At 35.7% G+C, this 13153-nt stretch overlaps 1 protein-coding gene across 4 annotated transcripts in view; it reads left to right on the top strand.

Moving 5' to 3' along the window:
- The window catches only part of hdac8 (histone deacetylase 8), a 54178-nt gene that overhangs the window by 21861 nt on the left and 19164 nt on the right, over positions 1-13153 (top strand). For all 4 annotated transcript variants that reach the window (XM_069893383.1, XM_069893381.1, XM_069893380.1 and 1 more), the window contains exons 5-7: positions 3415-3527; positions 6172-6249; positions 6340-6448. In XM_069893383.1, coding sequence (XP_069749484.1) covers positions 3415-3527; positions 6172-6249; positions 6340-6448 — 300 coding nt within the window. The remainder of the gene's footprint in view (positions 1-3414; positions 3528-6171; positions 6250-6339; positions 6449-13153) is intronic.

The raw sequence follows: 13153 nt of genomic DNA on the forward strand, positions 1-13153 counted from the left end.
GCGACATCTAGATAGCGACATCTAGATAGCGACATCTAGATAGCGACATCTAGATAGCGACATCTAGATAGCGACATCTAGATAGCGACATCTAGATAGCGACATCTAGATAGAGAGAGATAAAGTGTTCAGGAAGGAGAAAAGTTAAATGGAGAGCCAAAGGACTTTTGCACAGGGAGGACGTCCTTGAGGAGTCATGGACAGAGTTCATTTGGTAAGAGCTGACAAGCAAAAACATGTCCACACTACTTGGGATATTCTACAAGTCATCCAGTAAGTATACATTTGGTTCATTAAATTCAGGGACAGAGACGAACTTACAGGCAGAAAGGGAAGAAATTCAGTTTAAACATTTGCTCCCAAGTTTCCTGAATAAAAATAGAAAATATCTGAAATATCCAGCAGGCCAGGAAGCATCTATAGAGAAACATTATCAACATTTCAGATTCAGTTTCCTTGACCTTTTATGCCAAATATTTGTTATACACCTTGAGTAAATGTGCATCTAATTAAAAATAAAAAGAAACAAAGGAATCACCCTAATTAGTTATGTAAGACCTTATAGAATGTTATCTTATTGAAACTTAAATGCTTCTGGCATTGTTTCCTTTAATCTAATTCTCATGTTTAAGATGTTTACCTCATACAAAATAATCACAATATATTATTCTACATGGAAGTTGAGAATAGAGAACATGAATGTATAAACTTGTTGGAATGTTCAGAGTTGCTAGTCTATAAACAGTTTTTTTCACAGAGGATGAATTTTGGATTCTGGAAGTGTGACTTGAAATGACCAAGAGGTGCCTGCTTTTCTGAAATACAAAGATACTCCTATTAATTTCATGTTTCTCTGCCACTCTGAATCAGTCAGTCGAGTTCTACTGAAGGACAATAATTGTGTTAAAATTAACATTGTACTGTATATATGTAACATATTCAGAGCCTCTGCTTCCACACACTTAAAAGAAGAGTTTCAAATACTAATGAACCTTTGAGATACCCTTTTAGGTATTGGTTTGGTGAGTTTTTTTTTCTTATTCAGCGACTATACTATACATGGTACATCAGTCCTTTTGCCAACCAGAAAAGACTCATTTATGCCCACTTTTCTATCCACAACAATATGTTACTCCCACACCTGAAACTTTAATTTTCCACAAGGGTCTTTAACATGACGCATTTTCAAATGCCTTCTGGAAATCAGGCTGACACTGCAGTATTCGATTGAGAAAACTACATTACTTAAATCTTAGTGCAAATGTAAATTAGTATATTTATTCAGAGATATACTAAACAATATGGTAAATGAATGCATTATTCTGGTAGAGTCTGAACACAAAGAGTTACAGTCAAAGGTAACTTTATTGAACACACAGGAGACAAATGGAAAGATGTCAAATGATACTTAATTACTCTACTACTAAAGAACTATAATCGACATTTATATCGGCATTCACATCGGACCCAGGTTGAACTCTGATACCAGTGACTGCCTATCTTCCACATGCTCAAGCAAGTGTACACACTTCATAGACAGGGTCTTTCAAACACCCTTCCGATTCCCTGTTGTAAAGGGAGTATGGCTCTCTGCAAATACTGATCTATCAGTACTATGGCTTAGCTTAAGTGTAGTGCATACCTTACCTACGAATGATGTCCACAGTAGCAACCTGGCGTAGAGTGATGTCCAGGACTTGGACCATGAGGCAGAGGGAGAGAAATGTGCTATACATCGTTGTTTTGTACTATTCTGAGGTAGGGCATTTGGCCAGTGATGACACCGAGTAATTTAAATGAGCCAACGGCAAGGTGTGTACTAATGGGTGGCCAGAGTACAAACTTGATTGGCAGGTGATGCAACTTCCAAGTAAGTTTCACACAGGGAGGACACTTGACCATCCACCATGTTCCAGATAAAGAAGCCACATGTTCCTCCACAATCCACATAAAACAAAGTATTAATTTCCCTCTATGGGAATGCCGATATCAACATGTTGCTGAAGGCCATGCACGTAGCACCCAAAATAGCAAGTCATTTTGCAAAAGCACTGTTTTATGCAATGTAATGCTGTTGCAGTATAGGGACAGGGAGGATGCTGAACAAGTCCCATCCACAAAATAGCTGAAAAAGTTGACAGGCAACAAAGCCACACTCCTACACTTTGCGATCATTATACAGTATTAGTGTTGGATTTTTGAATGTTTTTGTATGCCAATTACAATTCAGAATTTTTTAAAAATCAAAACGATTGGAATTCAGTTAAATAGTTAAAATTTTGAATTATTTTTAAATTATAACAATTAAAAGGCATAAGCAGTTACATATACTAAAGTAAATTTAATCCAAAAAATAATTTGCCCCACACATCTGTACCTCACCATTCAAGTGAATGAATTTGTGGTTCCAGTGTCATTTCTAATACAGACATTAGTGCTGTGGGATTGCACCGTTCACATTTAGTCATGTGTAAGAGGTTGGGCAGCATGTATTAATGTTGGAATTCTGAACTGGAGAAGGTTGGGAATTAACCATATGTTTAACCAGTTTACAGCACGGAATCAGGCCATATCGGCCTTTCGAGTCCATGCCAGTTCACATGAACCACTCCACTAGTTTCCTCCTCCCACACTCTGCCCATATCCCTCCAACCCCCTCATATCCATGTACACATCCAACCTTCCCTTAAATGACATAAAGGACCCTGCTGGAACTATCTTTTCTGGAAGATCATTCCATTCGGCCACCACTCTCTGAATGAAGAAGCATCCTCTAACATTTCTCCTAAAGTTTTGTCCCCTTACCCTTTACTCAGTCCTGCAACATATTTCTCTCTCATGTGCCCATGTTGTTTCAGAAAGACCTTTTTTAATGGCACCTTCCTACAACAGGTCATTTTACTGAGCAGTAACTATTATCTTGAATTAGTACATTCCAATTATGTTATGATCACATATAATTGGTAGCTATTCCTTGTGGAATAGTCACCTGGAGTTCCCAAGTAGTTCTGGTCCAATGTTTCAGAGAAGTAGCATGACATGAATTTAGTGCTTGACTCAGATTGTGTTGAATTCATTTACATATTTGCTGTAAAAATTTGGAATGTAAACAAGCTTTAGAAAATTGGGAGGAACTTTGGTACAAAATTCACACTCATAATTTCTCAAAATAGCTAACTTGTATGTGCAGCTTTCTCTGAAAGAAGTGATAAACTTTATGGTAGATCAGTTTAAATCTCCTTATTTCATTTGATAGTTTAGATTTATCATTCACAGTTTAGTCACTCATTTACTGAGATTATTTCTTTGGAATACAAAAACAATGGTATTGCCCATTCCTTGTGGAATACAGTCTGTTATTACCATAGAGAAAAGTATAATATTTTTATATCTATCTATATCTTTATCCTATAGAGATGAAGCATCTGGGTTTTGTTATCTGAATGATGCTGTGCTTGGCATTCTAAAACTACGAAAAAAATTTGATCGAGTTTTATACATAGACATGGACCTACATCATGGAGATGGTAAGATTAAAAGAACCAATTTATTTTATTTGCAGCATTATGATATGATACTGTAAATAGAAATCAAATTGTATTTTATTTCATAATGGCAAGAGTAGTAATGTACTCATCAGCTGCAAACTGGTAGGTGCAATCCAGGGTGTTCTCCAGGGTCATGAGTTTAATTGTTGCACCTGAAGTCAATTAGAGGTTTGTGCCTTTTCACAAGAAATTGAAGTGAATTAGATATCAGAACAAACTAGGAAATTACACATTTATTCTCATGACTAACTACAATACAAACAAATATATTTTACAGCCATTAACTTTATCTGTAATGTATAAAAGATCTTACATGTGCACATAGCTCTTGTCAGTCAAGTTTGATTTCTTAATATAGGCTTTGGAGAGAAACAAATTAATCAGAAATAAACTTTCCGTATGGCTATTTTTCATGAAAGACTTTGTGAAAGGCTTCCTTTTAGAAGGGTTTAATATGTTGGTGACTAGATTCTTACTGTACTAGAATGTAAGAGGAAAGACTTCTGTCCCATCAATGCTTTGCTGACATTAATCACAAAAAGATCTTTCTGTGGGTACAGGATTCCTGGAAGCTGCTACTTTGTGTTCATTCTACACTAAACTACTCACCTTGTGTGAACAATGAGAAGTTGGAGGAACTTAACAGATCAGGCAGCAGTCATGAGTAGAAACAATCAGACAGCATTTCGAGTCAGGATCCTTTATTGAGAGTCTCATATGTTTATGCATTTTTAAAAAAGTGCTTATAGTTCTATATCAATCGATGGAAGGATATGAAATAGATCTTGGAAACATTATTCCATTCATCAGAATTGTCCCACTGGAGCTGAGATGCTATGGAATGTACACTATGTTTGCAACGTGACCTGCCTTTCTATGCTCTGGAGTTGTTAGGATTTACTGTAATTTGGCATTCAAGATACGATATCCCTTATTTTAGGTTGTACCTAATACATCAAGAATTTATGCGGTTAAATTACTGAAATTGTAATCCAAAGGCCTGATTGAACCATCCAGAGAAGTTAGTTCAGATCCCCTTGAATTTAGTTGATGGAATCCTCTTTCAGAGGTAGTGTTAAAGTGAGGCCCATCTTCATGGTGAGGTGGATGATTGTTTTGAAGAAGAGTGGGAGAGTTGTTCCCGGATTTCTGGGTGATATTAAACTTAATTAGACATCAATGAAACAGGTTGTCAACACATTGTCATTTGCAACAGCTTGCTACGTGTAAATTGGTATGTGGTTCCTCCTTTGTAATAATAATATTCAAATATACTTCATTGTTATTACAGTATTTTGACTAACCAGAGGAGGTGATGATGCTATATAAATACTGTTTATTTTGTATTTCAAACTGCACAGCTTTAATCAATTCTACAATTCCAATGGAATATACTGGAAACATGGGAATATCAAGACTAGATTTGTATTGTAAAATGGGTACTCAACTTCACTGAAGAGAAGACCATCATAATCCTGTTATTTTAATGTTATAACAGAAAACTTCATGGGAACATCATGTATTCATATCAATCAGCACATAGTCAATTATCAAAGCAATGATAGGAAGCAATGCTAAAACTATTTGAATAGATATTGTTATTCAACATATGAAGGTAACCTATGTTTTAAAAGGTTTCATTGAGTCATGGTTTACTCGGTATAAAATTTAATTCAAGGCTGCAACCATTCCAAACCTGCAATGGGCCTGATGATTCATAACAGTTTGAAACCTAAACTAATTTGGGCAAGGTTTAGGTAAGGAAGGTTTGGTTGTAACGCTGTATATTGAGAAAAATAGGACTAGCTTTCTGTGTGTCCTGCACTCTCCCGACTATTTAGAGGTAATTAGCTGCATCATATCACATTATGCTGAATCTCAGTACACTTATTCATGGAGAGCAGTCCTTGCTTAAAGACCATCATTTTTTTGATGTATAACCTGATCTTATCCTGGGTTGGGTAGCCAGGCTAAATCAGGGAGTAATTTTAAGGTTATTATTTACACATGAACTGATGGTTGTAAACTGTTTAATTTTGGTTTTGTGATTTAATATCTGGACCCCCTTGGTTTATTACTTGTTCCCATTTTTTATTCTTTTAACATTCCAACAATAACTGAAGTCTGAACCAATAAGACAAAAGTATTTTTCAGTGCTAGAAAGATAGCTTGGGAACCATAAAGCTAATAAAAATTAACTTTCTTTTCACTGGTGAATTCAGGTAATTTTATAGCAAGCTTTTGGAGGAGCAAAGCAATTCAGTCCTGATTTCTGCCATTCATTACTGTCATTAGATAGTATTTAACATGTCCACATACACATATTATGTACTGTACTCTGTTAGTATTGTTTAACATTCTATTTACATCAAATATTAAACCCTACTGTGAGGGTGTGTGTCTGAGAGGGTAAAACCAGGATGATTAACATTTCTTTGGAAGAAGTTCTTGTCTCCATTTGCACTTTTCAGTAGTGTTATAATTTTGTGGACCTTGTCACTTAGAGTGCAAAAATTGGAAAACAAATCAATAATGTATGAAATGTTTCTTTGAATCTACATAATATCCAGCATCTAAATTGTCCAAAAGTGTGTTGCTGATCTCTCTTTCTGAACATCTCCAGGAGTAGAAGATGCATTCAGTTTTACATCAAAAGTAATGACTGTGTCTTTTCACAAGTATTCCCCTGGATTTTTCCCAGGTAGGTCTGCCTTTCTCTCAGGCCTTTCACTTGATTGCGATATTTTAATTTTTCTGATTTTTTAATGATTTCTTACGGTTATGTCTCAAGGGACAGGAGATGTGACAGATATTGGAATGGGGAAGGGAAGATATTATACTGTGAACGTCCCATTGCAAGATGGCATTCAAGATAATCGATACTACCATATATGTGAAAGGTAGGAACTGTTGTAGAATTCATTTGGGTTAGGCCAGGGTTAGGTTTTGATCAAATCAAAAGTAGTTTCTTGAGAAATTTTATTTTTAGATTATAGTTTCCCTAAATTTAACCACAGTATTTAATGCTTTTAATGTTTTTGACTCCATACATCATGAATTCCTGATACCTGCTTTGAGAAAGCAGAGGATATACAGTAAATTTCCTGCTATCCACCATCTATGAGGATTGGTAGATGCCAAATAAGTAAATTTTATGGTTGTTTGAGACTTGTTCTTACAATAATACACCTGCATTAAGAATAAACAGTTTAAAAGACAAAAATACTCTACAGTTCTTACACTGAACAAGCTTCTTTTGTTTGAATATATAAAGCATTTTAAGTCACATTTTTTGAAAGCGTTTAACTGTTGCTGCATCTGCAGGTTTCTCCCCCTCCATGGAGCAGCCCAAATGATGAACAATAACATTATAAATAATTAACCCCTCCCCCCCACAAGTTTTCAGGTTAAAGTAAGCAGGGATAAGGAGACACTTAAAGAGAGTCACCTCAACAGTGAGCGGCATCAACCAGCTCTTCATCCTGGGCGACACTATTTTATTCAAACAGCTGCTATGATCAAAGCTCGTCCAAGGCACTCCATTGGCTGAATATTTCCTCCCATCTTCACCAAAGGTTTATGTGTTACTTCAGAGAACATTTACTTCCACAATTTTAAACGCATATTTTTTTATCGATTATTTTATTCTTATTTATTTTAATTTTTAAATTTATTTTCCTTTATTTTGCTGATTGCTTGAATTCTGGATACCAGGGCTTTACTCAAGAAGCAGAGATTCATAACAATATATGCCCTTTTTGGAGTTTTGCATTTGTGATGAAGTGGTGCTGACAGTCATGTAATCTCTAAGAGATCATTCCGTTTGACATTTAACTAAAAACAGTCTATTTGCCTTGGAAAAATCAGAAAAGCTGCAGATGCTGTAAAGACAACCCATAGAAAGCGAACATAGTTGATGGGGTGAAGCCAATAAGTTGTTGAGGTCCGATGGTCAAATAGGTTAACTGGACAGAAGATGACAGTGCAATCATGAAAGTATCATGTCTTGCGAACAGAAAGGCTATGGAACATACCTAGAAAATCGGAGTGTACTAATGGAGATAGACCAACTGAGCCAGTAGAAGAAATGGCCAGAGAGGGTGAGTTATTTGATGTGCAAGCATTAAATATTGAGTCCAGAAGGCTGCAAAATATTCAGACAGAAAATGAGAAGTTTTTCCTCAAGCTTGCATTGGGCCTTGTTATAGGAAAGCAGAAGTCCATAGACTAATAAATCAGAATAAGAATGAAATGGAGAATTAAAGTGGCAGGAACTGGCAAGCTCATAGAACACAGTGTGACAGGCCCAGAGGACCTCAAAACCCAGCTGCAAGAGAAATTCACCAAGACAAAAGTTGCTTTTAGTTATCTTTAAACATGAAAACAGGATCAAACTATAACTTATTACTACCCCTTCTAATTCTAAGCTCACGTGTATGTAATATGTGTGTAAAGTTCAGAAAAGTTCTTTGATTCACAGTTCAATCTAACCTCACTACTCCAAGTTCACTGGTTGCAAGCAATTCTTATACTGTGCACAGAATTTAACATTTATGAATCTTCGCCAGGCTTTGGTTCTTGAAAGGTAAATGGGTACCGCACAGGAAGGTTCTTGTCGGTTTTCAGAGAGATTTGTTGCTCGTTGGACACAAACTGATTCCTTCCAATCAGCCTTTTCAGTGTCTTGCTGAAGAAACTTGCCCCATCAGGGTTTTCCAGATGATAATCTCTTTCAGATCACCACAGAGTTCCTTTTCTGCTTCCCTTATCTCAGGTAAAACATTATACAGCTAGCCATCTCCTGTTGTATGGACCACAAGGGCTTTGATCAGGCTGAACTAAGAACTCACAACCCATCTTCAAAATTGTTTTTTTTTCCACAAGCTTGCCAGCTTCTCATGTTCCAGTCCCAGCTGCTGCTGTTGAAATGTAGAAATGAATCTCTCTCTCTCTCTCACACACAGAGAAAACCACATGACCCTCTTAGAACAGCAAACTGCATTCAGACAGACTGCGGTACCAGACCCAATCTTCTGAGTCCGTTCATCTGTTGTTTTCCAAAACAATAATCATTACTCCACAGCATTGTCAATTAACACCTACTTGTGAGGTACTTCAGCAAAGCAGTTTCCATCATTTTCACAAAGACATTGGGAGCCTGGACTGTCTGGCTTGAGTAGAGCTCTGGCAGTTTTTCTAAGTTCTCTGTCTTTATAATGTCGACCAGCATTTTCCTGACAACTGATGAGGAGGTAGCTTTATTTCTATTTTCTTTTTACAATGGCCATCTAATATTTGGTCTCTTTCTGCTGCTGGTACTTTTCAAAATTTGGGAAAGTTTGGAAGATAAAACCAATGCTATTACTTCTCTGCAGCAAACTCTTCTAGATTTGGAAGATACAAATCATCAGATCTAAAGGACATGTTGGTCATTGGTCCCTTTTGTTTTTATCTGCAGAGTTACTAGTTGTTGGAAGTTCACTACTTTTAACTTTTACTTTGTATTTGTTTACAACTTAGAAGTAGCTTGTTGAGTCCTTGCCAGCTCTCCATAAAATCTCTGCAATCCTATTTCCTCCATTTCTCACATGCTCATCAATGTCCCTCCAATTTTCAAATTGAGAGAAGTTGTTCCAATTCTGCAGATATTCTACATCCTTGCTACATCTGCTACATTCTAACCAGTGAATACAACACCAGCCTAATCCCATTTTACATCATTTAAGACTATGTTGTTGCTCTCTTTCTTCCTTGCCATTATGACCCACCTGCTTAGCATCAATCACCTTCACCTCAGGATGGCACAATAGTGCAACCCTAGTGACAAGAGTTCAGTCATGACCTTTGTGGAATTTACACATTTCCCCCTGTGACCATGTGGATTTTCTCAAGTGCTCAGGTTTCTTACACATTCCAAAGGTGTGTGGGCCGATAATTTAAATTGCTTCCAATGTATGTAAATGATTGGTAGAATGAAAGGGAGTTGATGGAAATGCGGGAAGATTAAATTAGGATGCTACAGAATTAGTGAAAATACATGCTTGATGTTGGCATGGAATCGGTTGGCCAAAGAGCTTGTTTCCAAGCTCTATGACTTTATGACTGGAAAATTCACTCCCATTTTAGTCACCAACACACAGATGTCGCTTGTGCAAGCTGAGCTTCAAGTTATCATGATCCATTCACTGGAAGGATGTGTAAATCCCCAAAAAATGTCTTCATTAGATCCCACAGAACTGCAAGCTGCAACCCCATGGAACTGCTTCTAAAGATATCACATTTGTTGCTCAGTGTATTTTGAGAATTGATGTTTATAGATCTGGAGAAAGTGTTTGAACACGAGGGTCAGAAATTTAACGTCAAAGATGGATGCAGATCAGAATATGGAAGGCTTTTCTTATTAATTTCAGTAACACTCTCAATTTAGAAGTGGAGACAAGCAAAAATTGTTTGCAATAAAAATGAAATAACACATTTAGGGTGGCATGGTTACTGCAGTGTTGTGACAGTGATCAGCATTTTAGACTGGGGTTCAGATCTTGCTCTTTTCGAAGTTTGTTTGTTCTCCCGTGTCTGTGTGGCTTTTCCCTGGATGCTTCGGTTTCCTCCCGCCCTTTAAAACATATCGGGGTTGTGTCAATTGGGTGGCACAGGCTTATGGGCCTGTTAACATGCTGTCTGAATAATTTTTTTAATTTATATTTAATATCTTCTTCAAAGGTAATCTGCAATGCATTTCTGTTGATTGTTCTTTCAACAAATTTCATCAACAGTTGGTGAATAGAAATGTCACAAAACTGTAGATTCAATAAGATTTTTTTTCCCTTAATGAAAACCTTCTTTGTGACAGAAAACTCAAACCATTCTGCAAACCATGAAATTAATAACGTTTCTTGGAAATCTTGATCCTTTACTATAGAGTTCACTCCAACAAAGATACTTTCAGTTTTTTTTTTGTCAATATGCCTCTTTCTTTGAGACTGGTGATAAGGGATGAAAATCATTGGTAATAAAGGAGCTGAGTTATTTAGTGTCTGCTGAATAGCTATCTTGAAACATCAAACACCAACAGCTGTTTGTAGGAAAGGTGAAATAAAAGAGCCAGGATGCTTCCCCGCTTTGTATACGTTGCACCAGTTTTAATAAAAGCTCCAGACTGCAACAATAATTAAACCCATAGATGCTGTCTAACCTGCTGAGTTCTCCAGCGATTTTTTTTTTCCCCCGTTTGCACAGAGAAACAATGTGGTTTTCAACAATGTATGGCTGTTTATTCAATCTTATCTCCAGCCCTACTACTGTTCTTAACACCAACATTGCTACATAGTTAAATTAAAAATATTACTGAACGTTTTGTCTCAATGAGAGATCATAAGTGTCTTTCTTTTAAAATTATTGAGTTTTATCAGAAAAATAAATAAAAAAGTAAGTCAATTGCAATGAAACCTTTGCAGAGTTACAAATAATAACACATTGTGCAGTAGCAATACTACTTAATTCTAAATCCAATAAATGGTAATACATACAATGTTATGAGAGATAAGTAAGAAAAATTCAAATCCACAGCATTCGAGGTTAAAATTCATATTGTATGTAGTATTAAATCTGAACAATCGGCCTCAGGGGATCCAAATAAGACACCCAGTGACATTCATCCTTGCACCTAATTAGTCAAATTATGGAAGTGAGCTATACCCCCTGTCTTATCAAATTAAATCTTGATTTTCGTGACATTACCCCTAATTTTCTCCAGATCTAAAAAGGACATAATATCTAATAGCCTTTGATTTATGTGTAAGTGGGAAGTCATCTTTCCTTTTTAACAGAATTGCTCTTCTTGCTAATAAAGTGGAGAATGCTCTAACGTGTCTTTGATTAGAAGATAAAATAATATTTATATCTTTAGAGAAACCAAATAGCGCAATTACCGAACATGGATCTAATGTGATCCTAATTTGGATTGAAAAAGTTCTTAAAAATGTCAGTCCAATATTTTTGCAAAGAGGCATTGAATATTTTACATTTGTCACAAAGTGAACTAATATCAGAATATATTCGAGCAAGTTTGACTTTGGAGAAGAGTACACGATGTAGCACTTTGAATTGAGTAAGACTATGCATCGCGCACAATGATGAATCGTAAATCAGGCCCAAAATTGATGCCCATTCTTCTTCTGAAAAGAGATATTCGGATCATTCTCCCAATCAGTTTTAATTCTACTTAAAGAAATTGCTTTCATATTCAGTAGTTTATAATATAAAGTAGATATCATGCCTTTATGAATAAATTGTAAAATTTGAATCAGGAAGAGTAGGAAATGATGAAAGCTTAGAGCAAACAAAATGTTGAATTTGATAGTATCTGAAATACTATTTGATTTGTTAAATATCGTCCCCAATTGTTGAAAAGATATAAAATGTTGTTTCATAAAAAAAATCTTTAAAACTATTAATACCAAAAAAAAATTCCATTCTTGAAAACTGGCATTTAAAATAGCTGGTTGAAATAAATAATTAGATATTATAGGACTTGTAACTAAGTTCTGTAAGTCTAAAGTTTTCTGAATTGATTCCAGATCTTCAAACTATGTGTCATTATTAAGTTCTTTGTCCATTTTTGAATGGAGATAGGTAAAGATGAACCCAATACCGCCATAGGGAGGTACTTCTGAAGGACTTAACTCCATCTCGATCCTATTAGGATATTCATCTGTCTTTTCACAATGCAACAAAAGTAACATTTTTTATGTTTATAGCATAGTAGTAAAATCCCCCATTTTTTCTAGTGTCCTGAAGATACCTTTTATTCAATCTAGTGTTTCTTGTTTTGCCATATCTATGACATAATAATTGATTAGAAATTATCAAAAAAAGGACTTGGGAATAAATATCAGCAGTGATTAAAAGAAGTATAAAAATATTGGTAGAATATTAATTTTAACCATTCACTATTTTGAAGGGATATTTAGAACAAACTTCTGGTGCATCCTTCAGTGGCAGTAATTTGGTCTTATGAAGATCGATCTTATAACCAGCAAATCTGTTAAAACGAGAAAGTAATGCCAGTATATTCGGTACGGATAACTGGGTTAGAAATGAACAATAAAAGGTCATCTGCATAAAGAGATAACCTACGTTCAGTGGTTCCTAAATAAACCAGTAAAATCAGGATTTTCCCATTACTAAGAGAAAAGGCAATAGGCTCAGAGGACAGCCTTGTCTTGTGCCTCAACGTAGTTTAAAAAGCTTGGATTTCTGGGAATTGGTACGAATTGAAGCCTTTGGAGATGTGTATAAAAGTTTTATCCAATGTATAAAAGCTGGGGCAAAATTAAATTTTAATTTCACAATTCTGAAAAAGGTGCCAGAACCTGAAAATTTAATTATTTAGATTTATTGTTGACATCACATACATGACATCACATACAACCCTGAGATTCTTTTTTCCTGCTGGTGTGGCAGAATTACCACTAATTAGTGATGTAAAAAAATAAACTACACAGTGTAAAATATGTAAACAAAGAACTGTAAGCAAACAATGAATGTAAACAAACTGCAATACAGAGAGAACAAAGAGAAAAATCAATAAAGTGCACAAGTAAGTG

The sequence above is a fragment of the Narcine bancroftii genome, chromosome 8 (assembly GCF_036971445.1).
Source record: "Narcine bancroftii isolate sNarBan1 chromosome 8, sNarBan1.hap1, whole genome shotgun sequence".
Taxonomy (NCBI): domain Eukaryota; kingdom Metazoa; phylum Chordata; class Chondrichthyes; order Torpediniformes; family Narcinidae; genus Narcine; species Narcine bancroftii.